This window comes from Stomoxys calcitrans, chromosome 1, assembly GCF_963082655.1.
Source record: "Stomoxys calcitrans chromosome 1, idStoCalc2.1, whole genome shotgun sequence".
In the NCBI taxonomy this organism is placed as follows: domain Eukaryota; kingdom Metazoa; phylum Arthropoda; class Insecta; order Diptera; family Muscidae; genus Stomoxys; species Stomoxys calcitrans.
The window spans coordinates 206016460-206040262 of NC_081552.1; the positions used below are offsets into that span (position 1 = coordinate 206016460).

Consider the following 23803-nt stretch of genomic DNA (forward strand, 5'->3'; position numbering starts at 1 on the left):
TTTGAGGCCAATGCCAATATGGAGTTGAAATAAATGTTTTATAGGTATATGAGAATAGAGCACGTTGCTGATATATTTTCCGGGCTTAGTGTTTGGGGGACCACCCCAATCCCCAAAACAAACCTAAATCGGCCATATATACCGACCATGTCAATGTGGAGCTTAACCGAAAGGTATTGGGGGGTAGAGCAAGAATTGATACCCACTTTCGGGATCAATTTTCCCTTTCCCAAAATATCCCACAAGCAGCAATTTTTTAGTGACCATCGCAATATGGGGCTCAAATAAAGGTATTTGGAAGTAGAATACGAATTTGATATCCAAATTTAGGACCATGTATTTAGGGCATCCAACCTTCCCGAAAACACCCCGCAAAGGGTAAACATTTTTCGACCATGCCAATATGTGGTTTTTAAGATTAGAAAACGAATTTGATAATCTATTTTGGGCCATGTGTTTGGGGGACGCCTCAACGTGTAAACTCCCCTAAACCAATGGCAATATGGGGTTAAAATAAATGGTTTTTGAACGAAGAGCTCAATGCTGATTTTTTTTTCAGGGCCAAGTGCTTGGGGGACCACCTCACCCCCAAAAACACCCCTAAATCAGATATCATGAGAGTAGCGGGCTGAAGTAAAGTATTTTAAGAATGGAGTACACCTTACATCCAAACTTAAATTCGTAGAGCAATAAAGATCATATGGGATTCGGACAAAGGCACTTATATTGTTAAACAATTAGTCAAGCGATACACTATTTTCGTTGCATTGTATTTCACTAAAAGCTCTTTAATTGTCGAAAATAAATATCCAGAGGAAACTTTTGTTCCATATAAAGTAAAAGTAGGCGCAGCGGAGCGGGCCCGGGTCTGCTAGTATGGTATAGAAATTTGGGTTCAAGTACCCAGCGGGCCCTCCAACCCCAAAACTCCTCGAAACATATATTCGAAGTTAATTTCAATATGAGACTCAAATGAAAAGTATAAGGCAATACATTACAAATATGGTATAAAATATTAGGTCCACCCCGAAATGGGCATTTTAGCCGACCATGGCTATATGGGACTCAAATGAAAGGTATTAGGGAGTAGATTACGAATATGACATTAAAATTTGCGTTCAAGTCTAGGTGGCGCTTTTCCTCTTTAAGATACATCAAATGGGTTATTTGACCCATTATGACAATATGGGACTCAAATGAAGGTATGTGAGTGTAGAAAACGAATTTAATATCCAATTTTGGAGCAAAGTGTTTTGGGCTACGCCCTCATTTACTTTGGGAATAAAGAACGAATTTGATATCTATTTTCAGTGCAAAGTGCGGGTGGCCGCCTCAGCCCCAAAACACCCTTCAAACGGTTCATATTTACCGGCTATGGCAATATGGGGCTCAAATTAAAGGGATTTGTAAGTGCAGCACGAATTTTATATCCATATTTGAGACGAAATGTCTGAGGTGCCATCCCTCACCTAATGAGGACATTACCCTAAGGAAGAACTTTACCACCAGGAACCGAGAAGGGGGAAATTCTCACACATCAATGAGTGCTTTCCGATTCAAGTATAAACTCATTGATAAGGGATCTTTTTTTATAGACGAGTCCGTCTATAAAAAAAGATCCCTTATTGGGAAATTTTTTTAAATTACCTACCATGGATGGCATTTTATCTCGGAAATGTCTCCAACATTAAGTGGGAATAAACACCGCTTTGTCCAATGTTCTCGCTAGGATTCGAACGCGTTCAGCGTCATGGGCTACAATGGCACGAATTCGTTAACCCGTTTCAGGGCGAAGTGTTCCCACCCTAAAAAGATATTAGAGAGTTAAAGAAGGCTCAGCGAAGCGGGCCCGGTTCGGCTAGTTTTCTATAAACTTTACTATCTTTCTAGAAAGTCCAATCTCATGTAATTTGAATATCTGAAGCTGCCTCGGCACTCTATCAAAGGCGGCTTTAAAGTCGACGAGAAAGGCGTAGACTTTCCTGTGCTCACTTAGCTTTGTGTTAATCAATGCCATCAGATTAAAAATATTGTCTATGGTGGAATAGGCTCTTCTAAAGCCAGCCTGGTACTCATTTAACACTTTATGCCTGTTTGCTCATTCTGTGATTCTATTCTATTAGCTTCCCAACACAGTTCAGTAATGTGATGCCTCTATAATTTCTAACATCATTAAAATCATCCTTTTTGGATTGGAAATATGACAGCCGAGCGAATTGTTGTAATGTCGTCGTAGCCATTTAAAATTTTGGTAAAAGCGTTGCATAGTGCACCTAAAAGCTCATCTGGTGCGTGCACAAAAAACTTGCAAGGGACTCGGTCCTCCCCTGGTGCCTTATTTGGTTCGAGGTTCTTCAATAAGTCTTTGATTATTTGAAGAGTGAAATCTCTATTCAAGCCTCTATCAAACACAAAATTTGGGGCGTAATATATAGGTTCGATGTTCGATTCAAAATAATCTTTTAAGGTATGAGCCGAAATAACACTTCCGCAATCATTGTCTCGCTGTCTCATTTCTTTGGCTAATCTCCACCAAGTTTTACTGTCGGACACCTTGTTAAGTCTAAGCTGTATTTTTTTGTTATAATCAATTTTTTTCCTCCTCCATAACTTTTCATAATATTGGGTTGCCCATAAAGTAATTGCGGATTTTTCATATATTTTTTCACAGCTTGTGACTCCGTAATTGCATTCTTTCTTCTGTCAGTTATCAGTTGTTACTTTTAGCTTGCTTTAGAAAAAAAGTGTAAAAAAAGTATTTACATTTGATTAAAGTTCATTCTAAGTTTTATTAAAAATGCATTTACTTTCTTTTAAAAAATCCGCAATTACTTTTTGGGCAACCCAATATTTCTTCTGTTCGATATATATCAGTTCTGTTGACTATATTTGCAGTTTTTCGATAGACTCCAAGCTTTTTCATGGTCTTGACTCTGCTTTTTAAGCACCCCGAACCAACAGTCTATGGTTGACTGTTTCGGGCATGAATTGTTGATAGCTTCAATAAACATTTCTATATTGGGATTTGGCGTTAAATTATTTATTTCTCTAATTAGGGAATTTTGATAAACAATTTTATTTGCCTCCCTCCATACCAGTTTTGGTAAGATTTCACATTTTTTGTTAGCTTAATTAGGAAATGATCAGACCAGATTTTATCTTCAACTTCAAATCTATACATGTATATCTAAAGATACGACAGCTAAGTCGATTACTGAACTACCATTTCTATATGCAAAAGTAATCTTTCCATCTTCATCTCCATAGGCTCTGCTATTCAGAACTACTAACCCGTTGCTATTACAGGATTTGTCCTTCGCCTATTCGGATATTATGGTCACCGATAACAATTTTAAGACTATCGTTAGTCTCTACAGTAGCTTTCAAGCTATTCAAATCTACTTCCCTTTTAACGCCTCTCACATGCAAATGCAAATATTGCCCATGAACATTTCACTAAGGAACAGAGGCAAACTTCTCACTTATTATGAGTGCAGTCTGATTCAAGTTTAAGCTCAGTGATAAGGGGCCTCCTTTTTATAATTGAGTCCGAACGGCGTGCCGCAGTGCGACACCTTTATGGAGAGAAGTTTCACATGGCAAAGTACCTCACAAATGCTGCCAGCATTAGGAGGGGAAAAACACCGCTGAAATTTTTTCTGATGGTCTCGCCAGGATTCGAACCCAGGCATTCAGCGTCATATGCGGACATGCTAACCTCTGCTCTACGGTGACCTCCTCTCAGATACACCGGTGCAATCTCAAACATTGTTGCATTTAATTCACTCCGAATCACATCCTGGTTTTCCCGCTGTAGTAGTGAATGTTTAAATCCTTCTTCTTCCAAATCATTTCTCACACCATATAATTGACCACCTATACCTCTTTCTCTATCATAGTTTCTGGAGGCGGCTTTCCAATATATTTAAAATTTTTTCGAATAGTTTTCTTGACATTTCAAGTCGGCATGTGTTTCGGAAAGTATAAAAATTTGAGAGTTTTCTATTGGGTTGCCCAAAAAGAAATTGCGGATTTTTCATATAGTCGGCGTTGACAAATTTTTTCACAGCTTGTGACTCTGTAATTGCATTCTTTCTTCTGTCAGTTATTAGCTGTTACTTTTAGCTTGCTTTAGAAAAAAAGTGTAAAAAAAGTATATTTGTTTAAATTTCATTCTAAGTTTTATTAAAAATGCATTTACTTTCTTTTAAAAAATCCGCAATTACTTTTTGGACAACCCAATATATATTCGCAAAAACTCTGATGAAGATTTATGCTTTGGAAAATCTTAAGAAGAATAAGAACTCATTTGCTAAAAGTTTTGATTTTTTTGCGTATAAATCTTCAATCTTGAAATAACATTTACTTACCTTAAATTATTTAATAGCGGAAGAACTTTTAATCCTACAAAAAGAAGAAGAAGAAAAAAATGACCATTAATAATTAATTTCATTCAGTAAAACTCACACAACTGAGTTGGCCATTATAAAACTGAAAAAATTATTATTATGATTTGCTTAAATCTTAAATATCCGGATTTTAAGCTGAGTGACACCCACTTTTAAAAGTTGCCTGTCATTGTCATCCAATCTAGATAAACAACACACAAATAATAAGAGGCTGAATGACTGGATGAAGACGCATGGTAGACACATGCCCCGAACCACATACCCCGAATAAATTACATTATCAATATCAATTAACACTCTTGACATGTGTGCTACATGGGGCAGAGATTAACGATGTATGTATTGTTCCATTTCATTTTTGGTGTGTTTTGAAACATGCTGTAAATGCCACATGTGTCAAATGGCCGCACCAACAAAAGCATGTAACACGCCAAGTGTCGACCGAACAACGGAAACCCGTCATATTTCCCCACAATCCAATTTGGGGTTCATGAACTTCTTTCTTCAAATTCTTCTTATTTTTACATGTCATGATATATGTCTGCTAGTCTGCTTTTGGATTTTGATGAAATGTTTTCGAAAAACCAAAATTTTGCTTATGCACAAGGCAGGGCAAGGATGGAGGGGAGCGCCACCATAAAAATCTGATGCATGCATCATTTGACCATTTTCATTGGAATAAAATATGAGTGTTGAATGAATGTCATTTGCTGCATACTTGGCCGGCATGATGTCTGTTCTTTGTGATGGCCTTCATAAAACCATCTGCATGGCATGCCTTTATTGTTAAGTGGTCCAGTTAAGCTATAAACAGGAGGTTTACGAGCGACCACATGGAACATTTATTAAATTCTTTTGGTTTTGAAATTTTTTACACCCACCAGAGGTTTACTAACTTCGCCAAGACCCTGTAAAGAATACACGCAAAAAATGCAACGTTTGGAATATTTGAAAAGCGCACAACAAGCCGATTACTTGCTTAGGTGTATGTCCATAGTGACATGGGGCGGTTTAATATCTGCACCCCCTTTTCAACCTAACCTTGGAATATTTTAACGACAAACAAACTGATTTTAATATGAAGTTTTTCTTTTACTGTAACTGTGTAACGTTTGGCCTCAACATATCCAACCAAAAACTCTTTAATGGCAAAAGTGTTTCGATAGACGCAAACGATTATTCGTTTAAGGGTGAGTATTTGAACGTATTACAAATATTCACACTATTGTGTACGTACACAAGAAAATAATCTCAAGCAAGTCCATGGGCTTGCATATAATTGGAATTGTGTGCTCGTTGCTGGTAAAGATGCATTCCCACACACAACATTTTTTCCCCTTTTTTTGAATGAGCAAAGAGCAGTCAGTATGTTGATCAGCAGAACGGCCAAGGGCGGATGGTAAACTTGGAATGTGATAATTTTTAAAGTTTCGCCTAAGAAACAACAAGTAAAAGCGTGCTAGTTTCGGCCGGGCCGAATCTTGGGAACCATGGATTCTGCTAAAAATTTATACAAAATCACGGTTGAAGGGCATAATTTTATTCTTCTAACAAACTTCTGTCAAACCAGCAAAAATTAAAGCTTCTAGGAACCGAACAAGGATGGTCAAGAGACTGGTTTACATGGGAGCTATATCAGGTTATAGACTGATTTGGACCGTATTTGGGACAGTTGTTGGAAGTCATAACAGAACACCGCATGCAAAATTTCAGCAAAATAGGACAAAAATTGCGGCTTGTAAGGGCTCAAGAAGTGAAATCGGGAGATCGGTTTATATGGGAGCTATATCTATCTGGTTATAGACCGATCTGGTCCGAAAGTCATAACAAAATATTTCATGTTCAATTTCAGCCAAATCGGACAAAAATTGCGGCTTGTAAGGGTTCAAGAAGTCAAATCGGTAGATCGGTTTATATGGAAGCTATATCAGGTTATAGACCGATTTGGACCGTACTTTGCACAGACGTTGAAAGTCATAAAAAAATATTTTATGTTAAATTTCAGCCAAATCGGATAAAAATTGGGGATATTTTCTTGTGCTTGTAAGGACTCAAGGAGTCAAATCGGTAGATCGGTTTATATGGAAGCTATATCAGGTTAGAGACCGATTTGGACCGTACTTTGCACAGATGTTGAAAGTGCTAACAAAATATTTCATGTTCAATTTCATCCAAATCGGACAAAAATTGCGGCTTGTAAGGGCTTAAGAAATCAAATCGGAAGATCGGTTGTCATCGGAGCTATATCAGGCTATGGACAGTTTTGGACCGTATTCGACATAGTTGTTGGAAGTCATAACAAAACACCACATGCAAAATGTCAGCCAAATCGGACAAAAAATGCGGTCTGTAAGGGCTGAAAAAGTCAAATCGGGAGACCGGTTTGTATCCGAGCTATATTAGATTATAAACCGATTTGGACCGTACTTGGCACAATTCTCGGAAGTCGTAAGAGAACACTATGTGCCCCAATGCCAAATCGGACAAACGTTGCGTCTTCGGGGGGCTCAAGAAGTCAAATCCGGAGATCGGTTTATACGGGAGCTATATCAGGTTATAGACCAATTTGGACCGTACTTGGCACAGTTGTTGGAACAGAACACCGCATGCCAAATTTCAGCCAAATCTGACAAAAAATACTGCTTTCAGGGGCTCAAGAATTCAAATCGGGAGGTCGGTTTACCAATTATAAACCAATTTAAACTGTATTTTGCATAGTTGTTGGAAGTCATAACGGAACACTACATGCAAAATTTCGGACAAAATTTAAGGCTTCCAGGGGATCAAGAAGTCAAATCCGGAGATTGGTTTATATGGGAGCTATATCAGGTTATAAACCGATTCGAACCTGCCATAGTTATTGGAAATCATAGCAGAACACTACATGCAAAATTTCAGCCAAATCGTTATAGACCGAACTTTGGATACATTTACCATCCATTTTTATAACAACTCTACTACCACATCAATAAAAATATGCAGGGTAGAAGTCTGAAGAATGTAGAACTCTGAAGAGAATGTAGAAGTCTGAGGAGAATGTAAAAGTTTGAAGAGGATGTAGAAGTCTGAAGAGCATGACTGAATTACTCTCTTCTCTATGGCCCGAATGAGTGGCTTCGTTTTTATACCCACCACCATAGGAAGGGGTATACTAATCTAGTCATTCTGTTTAAAACACCTCCAAATGTTGATCCGAAACACCCTAAAGTATATATACTCTTGATCGTCTCGACATTCTGAGTCGATCGAGCCATGTCCGTCCATCCGTTTGTCCGTCTGCCGAAATCACGATAGCGAACGAAAGCGTAGAGCTAGCCGCTTGAAATTTTGCATAGATACTTACTATTGATGTAGGTCGATGGGGATTGCAAATGGGCCATATGGGTTAAGATTTGTATATAGCTCCCATATAAACCGATCTGCCGGTTTGACTTCTTGAGCCCCTGGAAGCCGTAATTTTTGTACGATTTGGCTGAAATTTCGCACTTCTAATATGTGGGGAAAGTGCGGTCCAAATCGGTCTATGACCTGACATAGCTCCCATATAAACCGATCTTCCGATTTGACATATATAGCCCCTGGAAGCTGCAATTTTTGTCTGCTATAGCTAAAATTTTACACAAGGTATTCTGTTATGACCATGAACAACTATGCGAAGTACGGCCCAAATCGGTCTATAACCTGATACAGCTCCCATATAAACCGCTCTCCCGATTTAACTTCTTAAGCCTCTCCAAACCGCAATTTTAGTCCGATTTGTCTGAAATTTTGCAAGTAAATGCATATTTTGCCCATGAACATTTCACTAACGAACAGTGGCAAACTTCTCACATATCAATAAGTGCAGTCCGGTTCAAGTTAAAGCTCAATAATAAGGGGCCTCCTTTTTACAGCCGAGTGCGAACGGCGTGCCGCAGAGCGACATCTCTTTGGAGAGAAGTTTTACATGGTATTGTCATTCTGGTTGCATCTCATCGAAATATCCATATCCGACCCTATAAAGTATATATATTCTTGATCGTCGTGAAAATCTAAGACGATATAGCAATGACTGTTCGTCTGTCGTCTGTTGAAATCACGCTGCAGTCTTTAAAAAAAGAGATATTGAGCTGAAACTTTGTATTGATTCTGTTTTTGTCCACAGGCAGGATAAGTTCAAAGACGGGCTTAATCGGATTTTATATTGATATAGCCCCCATATAGACCGATCTGCCGATTTAAGGCCCATAAAAGCCACATTTATTATCCGATTTTTCTGATATTTGAAACAGTGAGTTGTGTTAAGCCCAGATCGGTCCAGATTTGGATTCAGTTGCCATATAGACCGGTCCCTCGAGTTAAGGTCTTGGGCCCATAAAAGGCGCACTTTATGTCGGATTTCGCTGAAAATGTAGGGCAGTGAGTTGTGTTAGGACCTTCGGAGTCTTTTTTCAATTTGGCCCATATAGGTCCGTATTTGGATATAGCTACCATATAGTCCGATCACTCGACTTAATGTCTTGGGCCCATAAAATCTAAATTTATTGCCCGAATTCACTAAAATTTGTTGCAGTGAGTTGTGTTAGGCCCTTCGGAATGTTTTGTCGATTTGGCCTAGATAGGTTCAGATTGGTACCAATTTGTCAATTTAAAGTCTTAGTCCCATTAAAGCCACATGTATTATCCGATTTTGCTGAAATTTGAGACAGTGATATAGATCGATCTCTCGATTTTAGTTGTTGGGTCCATATTAGGCACATTTTTTTTTATCAGATTTCGCTCAAAATTTGTTACAGTGAGGTGTGTTACGCCCTTTTGAATCTTTTTTCAATTTGGCCCAGATCGGTCCAGATTTGGATAGAGCTGCCATATAGACCGATCTCTCGATTCAGGGTCTTGAAACCATAAAAGGTGCATTTATTATCCGATTTCGCAGAAATTTGACACAGTGACGTATGTTAGGCTTTTCGACTTATGTGTCTATATTTGGATACACCTGACAAAAAGACCTATGCAAATGCAAATTTGCCCATGAATATTCCATTTAGAAACAGTGGCAAACTTTTCACTTATAAATGAGTTCAGTCCGATAAGGGGGATCTCTTTTATAACCGAGTCCGAACGGCGTGCCGCATTGCAACACATCTTTTGAGGAGAAGTTTTTACATGGCATAGTACCTCACAAATGTCGCCAGCATTAGGTGGGGATAACCACCGCTGAAAATTTTATGATGGTCGTACCAGGATTCGCACCCAGGCGCTCAGCGTCATAGGCGGTCATGCTAACCTCTGCACCAGTCCCTTCAAAATACCAATATTGAACCAAAATTGAACAGTGGCTTGTATTTATTAGACCACTCAATGTCCGTGCCGAGTTTGGTCCAAATTGGACCTTATTTCGATATAGCTGATGTGGGTAAAATAATGAATTTTTCACCGGATTATGACGAAAGGTGGTTTACAAGGTGGCGGGTATGCAAAGTTCGGCCTTAATGCCTTTTTTACTTGTTTCGTTCTACTGAAGTGTATCGTTTAATGAAGGTTCTTTATCTGTATTACGCGTCTTTTCTTCCTTTTCTTTATTTCTCTTTTTTAGGGAATACACAAAAGGTCCAACACCAATTAAATAAATCCAATTGAAATGGCTTCAGAGAGCGCATTAACATGGATTTTGTAAATTACGCACCACGACAACGTGGCTCTATCCTATCAAATGCTCTCGATATGGTCAGTTATGTCACGCTTAGTGCGGACATCGCTAATAAGTCCCACCAGCCAGGCCTACAACTTTGGTTGTAGTCCCTGCAGTCACATGTGCAATATGGTGATATAAAGTCTAAACCCCTGGGGTGAAAAGTGAGTTCACCACGGTGGGTTGATGTCTCTGTTTTAGCTCTACCTATCCTCTATTCCACACCTGCCAGACGGCATAGAGATCGAACCATTTGGCGACGGTTGAACGACCATGGCTTTAGTCCCTCATGTTAATGACAAATATCAAAGGTTAAATGTCTACATTATCGAATTTGCCTCTTATTTCGCTTCAAGAAATTTTAAGATATCTACCACAAAGACTTCAGCCAATTTGTTCACTACATGAAAAGCGAAAGTGCGCTGTCAGCTGAATGTGAGAGACTAAGGCGAAACAATTCGGACCACCAACAATGCCTGTATATTGTTGTCATATTTGGGAGCCTATAGAGGCCCTTCGCACTGACAAAGAGAGAAGATGCTCAAGTCCCTAGACGACAGCACTTGGCCGTTCGCTTGTGTGGATTTATCAGATGCGAGTATGCGATATAGTGAAATAGGATCCAAACGTGCCAGAATGCTGTACTACGAACTGCGACGGGTTATCTTTTAAGTGGACCAACTCTATTATGTTGACTACCGTTATAAGAAAACAATGATCATTCTTGTGCAAACACACAATTACATGTTGTTGACACAAAAAAAAAAAGATTAGCCAACATTAGCGACTTTTTTTAATTGAAGAATTTTTTCTTTAATTAAGGAATTTTTTCTTTCATCGAAGAATTTTTTCTTTAATCGAAGGATTTTTTTCTTTAATCGAAGGATGTTTTTCTTTAATCGAAGATTTTTTTCTTAAATCGAAATTTTCTTGCTATAAAACATTTTCCTTAAAGTTACCCATTAATACAGGCATCCCGGTAGTCGAGTCGGTAGCGTGCGCGGTTGTGAGTTCGATTCCCTTCAGAGTCCTGCCCCTACTGTGGTATCACAATGGGTTAAAATAGTCTAAGGGAGTCTGTAATTAATAACACCGATTGATTACATATGCTTTAAAATTCTATCTGCCAGGCTTTATGTCCATTACCTTTCCAATGTATCTTCAATGACCTGGAGATTTCACAACGCAGGTTGTGCGTTCTTTGCATTGTCTTCAGGACATCCCAGTTTACATATGTTTACATATAAAGACGATACGAATTCATTGTCTTCAATTAATATAAATTAAGATGCGCTTCGTTAAAATGTATGCTTTAGGTTGTTTTGAAGAATTGCTCGCAAGACAACAAAGACCATGATTGCACAAAGAACCATTCGGTTGGCTGTATTGTGCAATCGATGAATAAAAGTTGGAGTTTCTTCGTCTTTGACAAATGGGCAAACATTTAAGGCATTTGTCTTAAGAATTAAAAGCTGTTGACACAAAAGCAGTATAAAACAAAACAACGCAAAATGCATTACAAAAGGCCCATGTTTATGGTCAAAGTGTTAATATGAGATTTTCGGAATAATTTATTGAGACTGTGTGTGGAGAAGAATGCAGAAGAATGTTGTTCTTTGATTATTTAAAAACTTCGTTTTATTTAATTTTTACACAAAAAATTCAGTTTAAAATCCAACCAATGGCCACATTGTACCCGCAGTGATTGGTCCTTTGGACCGGAATGAGCTTTCTCTACTAAAGGAGCTTGACGAGGATCGCCACCTCCACATGAAAATGTGACTACAACAACATTATTCAAAACCCTTTTACTGGCATGCTATTTCGCGATTTCTGATACGCCGTGTATCTCCATCAACACTTTCGTCAAATTGATTAAAGTATCCTACATACCCGAAGACTATAGAGGACGGTATAGAACAGGGCTTAATAAGTTCTCTAACTTCTTTGAATACGAACTTGAGCTAGAAGATGTTCCAAACAGTACAAAAAGATTTCAAAGATCAAAATAAGAGAGCGCAAACAGACAAAGTAAAAAGAAATATTTTTGTATTTTTTTCAAAAATTTTAAAATTTTTTAACAAAATGTTTTGGTTAAAAAAAAATTAAAAAATTACTACGTTTATGTAAATGCTCGAAATAATGAATATATGAAATTTCTTTAAAATCGGACAAAGGAATCGAGGGTCAATTTAATTAATGGGTCAAATTCGGGTCTATGTTTTTATACCCACAGCCATAGGATGGGGGTATACTAATCGAGTCATTCCGTTTGTAACACCTCGAAATATTTGTCTAAGAACCCATAAAGTATATATATTCTTGATCGTCTCGACGTTCTTAGTCGATCTAGTCCTTTCGGACCGTCCGTCTGTCGACAACACGATAGCGGTCGAACGCGTAAAGCTAGCCGCTTGAAATTTTGAACAAATACTTCCAATAGATGTAGGTCAGTGGGGATTGCAAATGGGTCATTTCGGTTCAAATTTGGATATAGCTCTCATATAAACCGATCTCCCGATTTGACTTCTTGAGTCCATGGAAGTCCCAATTTTTGTCTGGTTTGGATGATTTTGCATGTGACGTCCTTCTATGACTTCTAACAACTGTGACAAGTACGGTCCGAATCGGTGTATAACCTGATATAGCTCCCATATAAACCGATCTTCCTATTTGACTTCTTGAGCCCATGGAAGTCGCAATTTTTGTCAGTTTTGCCTGATTTTGCACGTTGTGTTCTGTTAAAAACATCCTTGTTCGGGTGGTAGGTTAAGTTCGAAGATGGCCACATTTAATATCCGATTTTGTATTAGGCCTTTCGACATTCCTATTCAATATGGCCCAGATCACTCCAGATTTAGATTTAGCTGCCATATAGACCGATCTCTTGATTTAAGCTCTTGAGCCCATAAAAGGCACATTTATTATCTGATTTCGTTCAAATTTGGGACAGTGAGTTATGTGAGCCCCTTCGACATCCTTTTTTCAATTTGGCCAAGATCGGTTCAGAGTTGGATATAGCTGCCATATAGACCGATCTCTTTATATAAGGTTAAGGCCATAAAAATCGCATTTACTGTCCGCTCTCGCTCAAATTTGGGTCAGTGAGTTGTGTTAGGCCCAACAACATCCTTATTTTATTTGATCTAGATCAGTCCAGATATATATATAGCTGATCTCTCGATTTAAGGTCTTGGACCCATAAAAGGCTCATTTATTGCCCGATTTCGTCGAAATTTGGGACAACGAGTTACTTAAAGGCCTTTCGACATTCTTGTTTTATTTGGTCCAGATCGGTGCAGATTTGGATATAGCTGCCATATAGACCGATATTTTAATTTAGGATCTTGGGCATTTATTGTCCGATTTCGTTGAAATTTGAGACAGTAGGTTGTGTTAGGCCCTTAAATATTATTTTTTGCAATTTGGCCCTGATCGCTCCTGTTTTGGATATAGCTGTTCAATCTCTCGATTTAAGATCTTGAGCCCATAAAAGGCGAAGTTTTTATCTGATTTCGCTGAAATTTCGGACAGTAAGTTGTGCTAAACCCATCGATATCCTTCTTGAAGATGGCCTAGATCGGTTCAGATTTTGATATAACTGTCATATAGACCGATCTCTCGAGTTGAGGTCTTGACCCCATTAAAAAAACATTTATGTGACTTATGTTAGTCTTTCGACAGCCGCGTCCCTTATGGTTCAGATTGGTCTATATTTGCATATAGCAGCCAAAAATACCAAAATTTTACAGTGACTGATATTTATTAGACGGGAGCCACCATGGTGCATAGGTTAGCATGCCCGACTATCGTGCCCAAACGCCCGGGTTCAAATCCTGCCGGCGAGAACACCTTAAGAACATTTTCAGCGGTGGTTATCCCCTCACCAAATGCTGGCGACATTTGTGAGTATTTCAGCCATGTACAACTTCTCAACCAATAGGTGCCACTTTTCAGTGACACGCCATTCGGACACGGCATAAAACAGGAGGTCCCCTTATCATTGAGCTTAAATTTGAAACCGGCAGCACTTAATTCATATTGTGAGAAGTTAATTTAATTTCCCCCCAATTTGTTTCGCAATGGGATGTTTGTGAAACACACACTATATTTATTAGACCATTCAATGTCCCTGTCAAATTTTGTCTAAATTGGACCATATATGTATATAGTTGCTATGGGTTCATAATTGATCCCTTTTACATCGTAATATGATGAAAGGTGGTTTACATATACAGCTGAGGTGGTGGGTATCCGAAGTTTGGCCCGGACGAACATAAAGCCTTTTACTTGTTGCAAATTTGCATATTTTTCCCATAAACTTTCCGCTAAGGAACAAGGGCAAACTTCTCACATATCAATGAGTTCAGTCCGATTCAAGTTTATGCTCAATGATAAGGGCCTCCTTTTTATAGCCGAGTCCGAATGGCGTGCCACAGTGCGACGTCTCTTTGGAGAGAAGTTTTACATGGCATAGTACCTCACAAGTGTTGCCAGCATTAGGAGGGGAAAACCACCGCTGAAAAGTTTTTTTTTAATGGTTTTGCCAGATTTCGAACCCATGCTTTCAGGCGGACATGCTAACCTCTGCACTACGGTGGCCTCCTTTTAACTTGCTACCCCTTCTGATTTCCCAGAATACCATCATGTACAGGATCTATAGGTAGTATTATGTCATCAATAGTTTATTCAGTGATTTGTATTCATTCCACCACCAAAGTGCGTGGCGGACTCATCGTCTTTGGTTTCCTACAGCATTGATTTGTGTAAATATAAATCCTGATTTCCCTTCCCAGAATTTCGTTAACGGCTATTTTAATGGCACAGATCCTTACCGAAGAAACATTGACTCGTCTGACAGTCTTAACGACATAACGATAAGAAGTGCATCGGATTAGATTTCCAATCTCGTTCTCGTCTCAATTTGGCAAGACTGAGTTTCCATCATCCTTAAACACTGTATTTGTCATACAATCTTTCATATCGGAAAACGAAACCCAAAGATTCTACCTTAAATTGGTCTCATTTTCTCGGATTTATCTTCGAACACAGAATGGAATTGTGTGTGGCAGAATGTTGAGCACCCACAGCTTAAGAGTTACCTTGTAGGCACAGTTTGAAATATAGATTTCAATATGCCACACATTCACCAGCTTGCGGTGTGAACCTCAGGGATCCCGCACCTCAAACGGAGGCCAATCTTTGGAATTGTGGCCACACCAGTCGTTTGTCAGCATATGGAGCACCGACAGCTTAAGAGTAACCCTGTAGGCTTAGTTCCGAATATAGATCTTAACACGGCTCATATTCCTGAGCTTGCGGTGTGAATTTCAGGGATCCTGCACCTCAAATGGAGGCCAATCCATGGAACTTTTTCAACAATCTAGAACGCTTCCCTCTATCCACAGTCCTTGAATGTAACGCTTTATATGTATTTTACAGATCTTTCTTCATTACAGCATGTTTAACATCTTTCTAGATAATACATCTAACACAGAAAGAAACCTTCAACAGATGTGAACAATTAATAATACATCTTTCATTGTTGATATCCAATTAAATTATAAACCTATGTCAAATTAAGGATTACAGAAAAAAATCAATGACTGATAATTGCGATTTCATAACATTGATTTTTTCAATTGATGAAGAGCTCATTCATAAACATCACCTCTTCCAATGAGTATTTACTTTTCTGTATACTCGTTCTCTAGCTTCTATTCTAATAGCCCAGTAAACTCGGAGCAAATAAAGAATACACAAAACAGTGGAAATAAGTTCTATCGACGCTAAACGTCTCATCTGCATATCAAGTATTAGAATTCAGCATTGATTTGGAGAAGATGACATTTTAAATGGTGCTTATCATAATGATTGTCTTCAACTTTATTTTTTCTTTTTTTTATTTCCGAATTTCGGTGTTGATATATTGGAATGAATCGATAAATAATGGCCAACATGATGTGCGGTAGTACAGGGTCTGCTTTGCTAATGGGAGCTTGTATTACCGTTGTCATAAATCTTCCAAACTCATTCGTCTCTGTCTGGCCGGAATATTTAATGAGACGAAAAAATTTTGAATTTTTCGTTGAATTATTCGATTTCGTTGTATACTTAATTTTGGTGATATTTAGGGGACGATCGTCGTCATAATAACATCGTAAAGTGGGTAATAAAACAGTCTAGCACACATTTTCTGAGAATAAAATTAATTGAATATGCGGTTTTTTATGTCTTCTTGTTTGTTTTTAATATATAAAAATTTAAATCTACTTCTTTTCTAAATGAGCAAAAACAAAAAACACCTAGGTTGCGGTTTCTCAAAGCTGTTTAAGATAGAATTTAAGAAACTTGGCCTTTAAAGGAGGCCTGCAGAAATCTCTATGCTTCTGTTTTAAAAATTAGTTAAAATAATTTAGGATTATTTGAAGCACACATAATGTGATTGAACTTCCATCTTAACATAGTTGCACATCCATAGAAAAAATCAACTACGGCGTTGACGGTATCGACCCCATTCGTTCATAAAAGTGAATCAACAAGCAGATGTTGTCAAATCAACAACCTAAGTGCTCAAACCAATAACGCGATTTCATCCACATAATAATAACATCCGTTCATAACTTAGCAACCAACAGTCCACATCCTGACAACCAAAAGTGCATAAGTTTATAACTTAGGGTTGCTCAAAATTGCGGATTTTTCATATAGTCGGCGTTGACAAATTTTTTCAACGGCTTGTGACTCTGTAATTGCATTCTTTCTTCTCTCAGTTATCAGCTGTTACTTTTAGCTTGCTTTAGAAAAAAGTGCGCGAAATTTTGTTTACATTTGTTTGTTTGGCGTCAATTGTAATATGGAGCCCACAAAGGAGCATTTTCGTCATATTTTACTGTATTATTTCCGTAAAGGAAAAAACGCTAAAAAGTTACGAGATGTGTATGGTGATAAAGTCTTAAAAGGAAGACAGTGTCAAAATTGGTTTCGCAAATTCCGTTCTGGAGATTTTTCACTTAAAGATGAGCCACGTTCAGGTCGGCCAAATGAAGTTGATGATGACCAAATCAAAGCATTAATCGAATTGGATCGTCATGTAACTGAGCGTGAGATAGGAGAGAAGTTAAATATACCAAAATCAACCGTTCATTATCACATAAAAAGTCTTGGACTGGTGAAAAAGCTTGATATTTGGGTACCACATGTATTGAAAGAAATTCATTTAACAAACCGAATCAACGCTTGTGATGTGCACCTTAAACGCAATGAATTCGATCCGTTTTTTTTAACGAATCATAACTGGAGATGAAAAATGGATTGTTTACAACAACGTTAGTCGAAAACGATCATGGCCAAAGCGTGGTGAACCAGCTCAAACCACTTCAAAGGCTGATATCCACCAAAAGAAGGTTATGCTGTCTGTTTGGTGGGATTGGAAGGGTGTGGTATATTTTGAGCTGCTTCCAAGGAACCAAACGATTAATTCGTATGTTTACTGTCAACAATTGTACAAATTGAATACAGCCATCAAGGAGAAGCGACCAGAATTGGTCAATCGTAATAGTGTCATATTCCACCAGGACAACGCTAGACCCCACACATCTTTGGTCACTCGCCAACAACTGAGTAAGCTTGGCTGGGAACTTTTGATGCATCCACCATATAGCCCTGACCTTGCACCATCAGACTACCATTAATTTTGATCTTTGCAAAACTCCTTAAATGGTAAAACTTTTGGCAATGATGAGGCTATTAAATCGCACTTGGTTCAGTTTTTTGCAGATAAAGGCCAGAAGTTCTATGAGCGTGGAATACTAAATTTGCCAGGAAGATGGCAAAAGTTTATCGAACAAAATGGCAATTATATATTTGATTAAAGTTCATTCTAAGTTTTATTAAAAATGAATTACTTTCTTTTAAAAAATCCGCAATTACCTTTTGGGCAACCCAATACTTTACTTTAATTGGCTATGACAGAACGTTTGTTCCACTAGCCGAACGTAGAATAACGTTCCAAGCGCCTCGATCTTCTGCGCTCATTCTAAAATGTCTGACACCAAGTTTAAATGCAGCTCGTGGTTCATACGTCGACTATATTCTCCATTACCGCAAACTGGTCCACATATTTTACGAAGAATCTTTCTCTACAATACTTCAAACACTGCCACATCTGCTTTCACAAGTACCCATGCCTCGGAACCATAAAACAACACGGTAGTGTAATCTTTCTCTGTCGAGAGGCGGCCTTGTTTCTAAACTGCTTACTAAGTCCAAATTAGCATCTGTTTACCAGTATTATTCTTCGCTTTATCTCAACTGATGTCATTCGTTTCGGTTATGGCAGTGCTGAGGTAGAAAAAGTTACTGACTAACTCCAAGTTGAGGAGAGATTCTCTCCTATTCTTACTGAGGAACGTGTATCAGCAAGTGTCATCCTGCAGAGTCTTTTTAATTTTGCAGGGATACCAAACTCAGACTTGGCTTGAAATACCTTTGAACGTAAAGGAGTGTCGAAGGCGGATTTGCAGTCAACAAAGAGATGGTAGTCTTTCCTAGGATTTGTCGCAGTGCGAAAATCTGGTCCAGGGTGGATTTACCAGATCTAAAGCCACATTGATAGGGCCCAATTATCTCATTGACTTTAGGTTTTAATGTTTCACATAGTACGCTCGAGAGTATCTTGTATGCACTGGGGAGGAGACTTTTTCCTCTGTAGTTGGGACATTCCGTCTTGTCTCCTTTCTTGTGTAGGGGGGATTGTAGTAAGCTGAGGTTTCAATCATCGGGTATGCGTTCTTCTAGCCAGATTGCGCAGATAAGCTGATGCATATGCCTTATCAGCGTGTCGCCTCCGGTTTTAAATAGTTCAGCGGGTAACCCGTCGGCTCCTGCTGCCTTATTGTTCTTTAGTCGGGTCACTGCTACATTCTATACCACCATCATTGATTGGTTCTGCGGTATCCTCTTCGCCGCCAACGACGGACACTAGCAGTTGGGTAAAAAGTTCTTTCCATATCCCTAGCATGTTATCTGTGTCAGTTACCAGATTTCCTTCTTTGTCTCTGCAGGAGGATGTGACTGCACCAAAGCCATCGGTTTGATGTTAAATTCTTTGGTAGAATTTCCGGACTTCATACTGAGTCCTGTACATCTCAATTCGCTCACACTAACGTCTTTCCATTGCCTTTTTCTTTCTGCGGAATAGACGTTTCTCCTCTTTCTCTCTCTCTTTTTCTCCCGAATCCTCTCCTTCATCTGGCGCGTTGCTACTGATTGCAGGGTTGCTCCATATGCCGCACTCTTGGCTTCAGTAGCATCTCGACACTCTTGGTCGTACCATGGGTTTCTTGGAGGAAGCTTTTGGTACCCAAGTACGGATTTCGGGGCATTTTCCATGGAGTGGACAATCCATCGCATTTCCTGTAAGGCGGTAATGTCTGCCTTGTACTTCTAGCAGCTACTCCCTATAACAATGGAGCTTTCCACCATCCACAACCTGTGGACGCGCCCGATAGAAATTCAGCTTAGCTTCCCGTGGTTACGATGGACACCACACAAGTCGGAGTTAAAATTTTTGAGTCTGTGTAGTGCTCATAGTTATCCCATGTCGGCGGGGATGGTAATACTTACCAATCTAACAACCAATATATTTTTTTATTACGAACTAAGTGAAACGCTGGTGGAATCATTGGACCGTATTTTTTCAAAGATGCTGTTGGACGCAACGTTACGGTGAATGAACACATTTCGAACCGAACACTGATTTTGGTAATAAAATTCAATGATTTGCAAGCGTTGCTCGTTAGTAAGTCTATTCATGATGAAATGTCAAAGCATACTGAGCATCTTTCTCTTTGACACCATGTCTGAAATCCCACGTGATCTGTCAAATACTAATGCATGAAAATCCTAACCTCAAAAAAATCACCCTTTATATAATTTCCACAAACTTTCTGGACGGGTACACGATTGCCTCAGACTTTCAATTATTGTGATGCAGCTACAAAAATTCTTTTAGAGAATGATGGCTGTTTTTTTATCTTATATATAAAAATCAATTTGTGTTTGTAGGTTTGTTTGTTTGTATGTTTGTGTGTTCCTTATAGACTCAGAAACGGCTGAACCGATTTTCTTGAAATTTTCACAGATGGTGCATAATGACAACGTGGTGAAAATAGGGTACTACATTTTTTGATATCTGAAGGGGTGGGCGGACCCTCCCCTTTACCCTAATTTTCAGAAACGCCAGATCTCGGAAATGGGTGGTGCGATTTAAGCGAAATGTGTGCTCTCATAAAGTACCCTAAAAATAAAAATTTGGTATACAAATTTCGGATGGGGTACCTAGGGGGGCTGCCCCTCCCTAAAACCTACCAAACATATATTTAGACCAATCACGACAATATGGGACTCAAATGAAAGGTATTTAGGATAAGAAAACATATCTGATATCCACTTGTCGGACCAAGTGTTAGGGGGACCACCCCAACCCCCAAAACACCCCTAAATCGGACATATTTACCAACCATGGCAATGTGGGACTCAAATGAAAGGTATTTGCGCGTAGAATACGAATCTAATATCCAAATGTGGGACCACGTTTCTGGGGGTCCAACCCTTTCCCAAAACACCCCCAAACAGGACTTATTTACTCACCATGGGAATATGGAGCTTAAATAAAAGTTATTTGAGTGTATAATTAGAATCTGATATCCAAATATGGGAGCAAATGTTTAGGGGGCCGCCTCTCCCCAAAAACACCCCCCAAAGGGGACAAATTTACAACCATAGCCATATGGGGCTCAAATGAAAGTTCTTTGGGAGTAAAGCACGAATCTGATATTAATGTTCGGGAAAAGTGTCTATGGGGCCACGCCACCCCCACAACACCACCCAAATAGTAAGTATTTGCTGACTTTTGCAATATGAGGCTCAAATAATAGAGGTTTTAGAGTGGAACACAAATCCGATATATATTTTAAAGGCCAACTCACTGAGTGGCCACCCATCCCCCAAAACACCCCCCAGCCGGTCATGTTTGCCGACTATGGAAATATGGGGCTCAAATTAAAGCTATTTGGGAGTAGACCACCACGTATCTGATATCAACATTAGGGACCAACAGTCTAGGGGACGTCCCACCACCACAACAACCCCCAAATAGGACGTATTTGCTCACCATGAAAGTATGCGTCTCAAAGAGAGTGGAGCTCAATATTCATAGTTTTTAGGGCCAATACCCCAAACCGGACATATTTGCTGACTTTTGCAATAAGGAGTTTAAATAAGATTAGAAAACGAATTTGATATACAATTTTGAGGGTAATGGCAATATGGGGCTCAAATAAATTATATATAGATATATGAGAATAGGGCCGATGCTGATATATTTTCAGGGATAAGTGTTTGGGGGACCATTCCACTCCACAAAACGCCCCTAAATCGAGCATATTTACCGACCATGGCAATGTGAGGCTCAAATGAAAGGTATTGGGAAGTAGAGCACGAAATTGATACCCGCTTTCGGGACCAATTTTCTGGGGGTCCACCTCTATCCCAGAATAACTCACAAACAGCAATTTTTTACTGACCATCGCATTATGGGACTCAAATAAATTTATTTGGAAGTAGAATACGAATATCCAAATGCGGGACCATGTCTTCCCCAAAATTTCACCCAAAAGGGTACACATTTATCGACCACACCAATATGTGGCTCCAATGGAAGGTATTTGAGATTAGAAAACGAATTTGATAACCAATTTTGAGGCCAATTGTTTGGGGGACGCCATTGTACCAATGGCAATTTGGGGTTAAAATAAATGGTATTTGCGAGGCCATGTGTCTGGGGGACCACCTTACCCCCGAAAACACCGATAAATCGGTCATCTTGAGAATATGCGGACATTATGAGAATATCTCTACCTCTACGGAGGCCACCGTATCGCAAAGATTAGCATGTCCGCCTATGACGCTCCACGCCTGGGTTCGAATCCTGGCGAGACTATCAGAAAAAATTTTCAGCGGTGGTTTTCCCCTCCTAATGCTGGCAACATTTTTGAGGTACTATGCCATGTAAAACTTCTCTCTAAGAGAGGTGTCGCACTGCGGCACGCCGTTCGGACTCGGCTATATTGCTATTGCAAGAATGGAGTACATCTGACATCCAAACTTAAATGGCATTAAACCCTCCGAGCGAATTTTATATGGGATTATATGGGATTCAGATAAATTGTTATACTATTATTGGGCATTGCAAATGGGCTATATCTATTCAGATTAAGATATAGCTCCCACATTAAGTGGTCCTTTGATTTGATTTCTTGAGCTCCTGCAAGCTTAGATTTTTACGCGAATGGGCCAAAATTTGGTATGGGAAGTACAGTTGTAACACCCACACCAAATCTCTGCCATATAGGCCCATTTTTAACCCCTTTTTTCTCTTCAACATCCAAACCAAGGTCTACTCAGATAGGTCGTAAAATAGTAACAGAGTAGAGTACGAATATGATATTCCAAGGTAAAGAGTCTAGAGAGCCATCATTCCTATTTATAAAATTTTGGTTTCTAAAAAATTTCTTCCTTCAATAAAATATAATTTACTGGATCTTGAAACATGTTTTGGGAATTTTAATTTCACTTGCCATTTATACCATGTTTGCCACCGAATACTATCTTAATGTAGAATCAAAGTAAGTGTAGGGTAAGCACGCCACTTGTGGGTCAAATCGTGTACACCCCTCTTCAACGACAACACTCAATGATTAATTGTTTAATAATAGAGTGTCACAGCTATCGGCGATATAAAAGATCGCTGGACTTGTATTGCAATTGCAATTGCTGGTATCGTTTAGTGTTCTCCATCACAAAGTGTCGGTCATTTTGAACATTTACACGAGTGCTAACAATTTTTCTTCCTTCTTTGAGCTGGGCTTTCATTAACTTCGGCCAGGCATTTGCATCTCTTGGAGCGTACATCCTAGGCTCCATAGCCCTCTGCCCCTATCGCCGCTGCTGGTCCATTTGAGTTATTCGAGTGTGAATTAATAGCGCTGAGATTCATTTACATTTTGAATTAGATGTCATGCAAAACAATAAATTATAGTGTAACGAACAATTTATCATTTAATTGAATTATTATAGAGGACTCAAAGCAATTAAAAAAAAAAATCTTTGATTTTTTGTTGTCTGATTGCGGATATGTTCTGCGGATTGAATCGCACAAATTAGTGTAGACTTTTTTTATGTTTTCCTTCATTGGTACACTGCAATAAAATCACAAAACATAAAAAAATGGCTTTGATTCTTTGCAATAAATATTGCCCTATACAATAGAGAAACAAGTAAAAGCGTGCTTAGTTCGGCCGGGCCGAATCTTATATACCCTCCACCATGGATCGCATTTGTCGAGTTCTTTTCGGTTTATATGACAGCTATATCAGGTTATTAACCGATTTGAACCATACTTGGCACAGTTGTTGCAAGTGATACCAAAACACCACGTGCAAAAATTCATTCAAATCGGATAAGAATTGCGCCCACTAGAGGCTCAAGAAGTCAAGACCCAAGATCGGTTTATATGACAGCTATATCAGGTTATAGACCGATTTGAACCATACTTGGCACAGATGTTGGATATCATGACAAAACACGTCGTGCGAAATTTCATTCCAATCGGATAAGAATTGCGCCCTCTAGAGGATCAAGAAGTCAAGACCCAAGATCG

At 38.9% G+C, this 23803-nt stretch overlaps 1 protein-coding gene across 1 annotated transcript in view; it reads right to left on the reverse strand.

The window, feature by feature from the left end:
• Nucleotides 1-23803, reverse strand: part of LOC106092838 (formin-J) — a 331170-nt gene that overhangs the window by 90838 nt on the left and 216529 nt on the right. The window contains exon 5 of the mRNA XM_059370751.1: nt 4371-4404. Within this exon, the coding sequence (XP_059226734.1) occupies nt 4371-4404 (34 nt within the window). The remainder of the gene's footprint in view (nt 1-4370; nt 4405-23803) is intronic.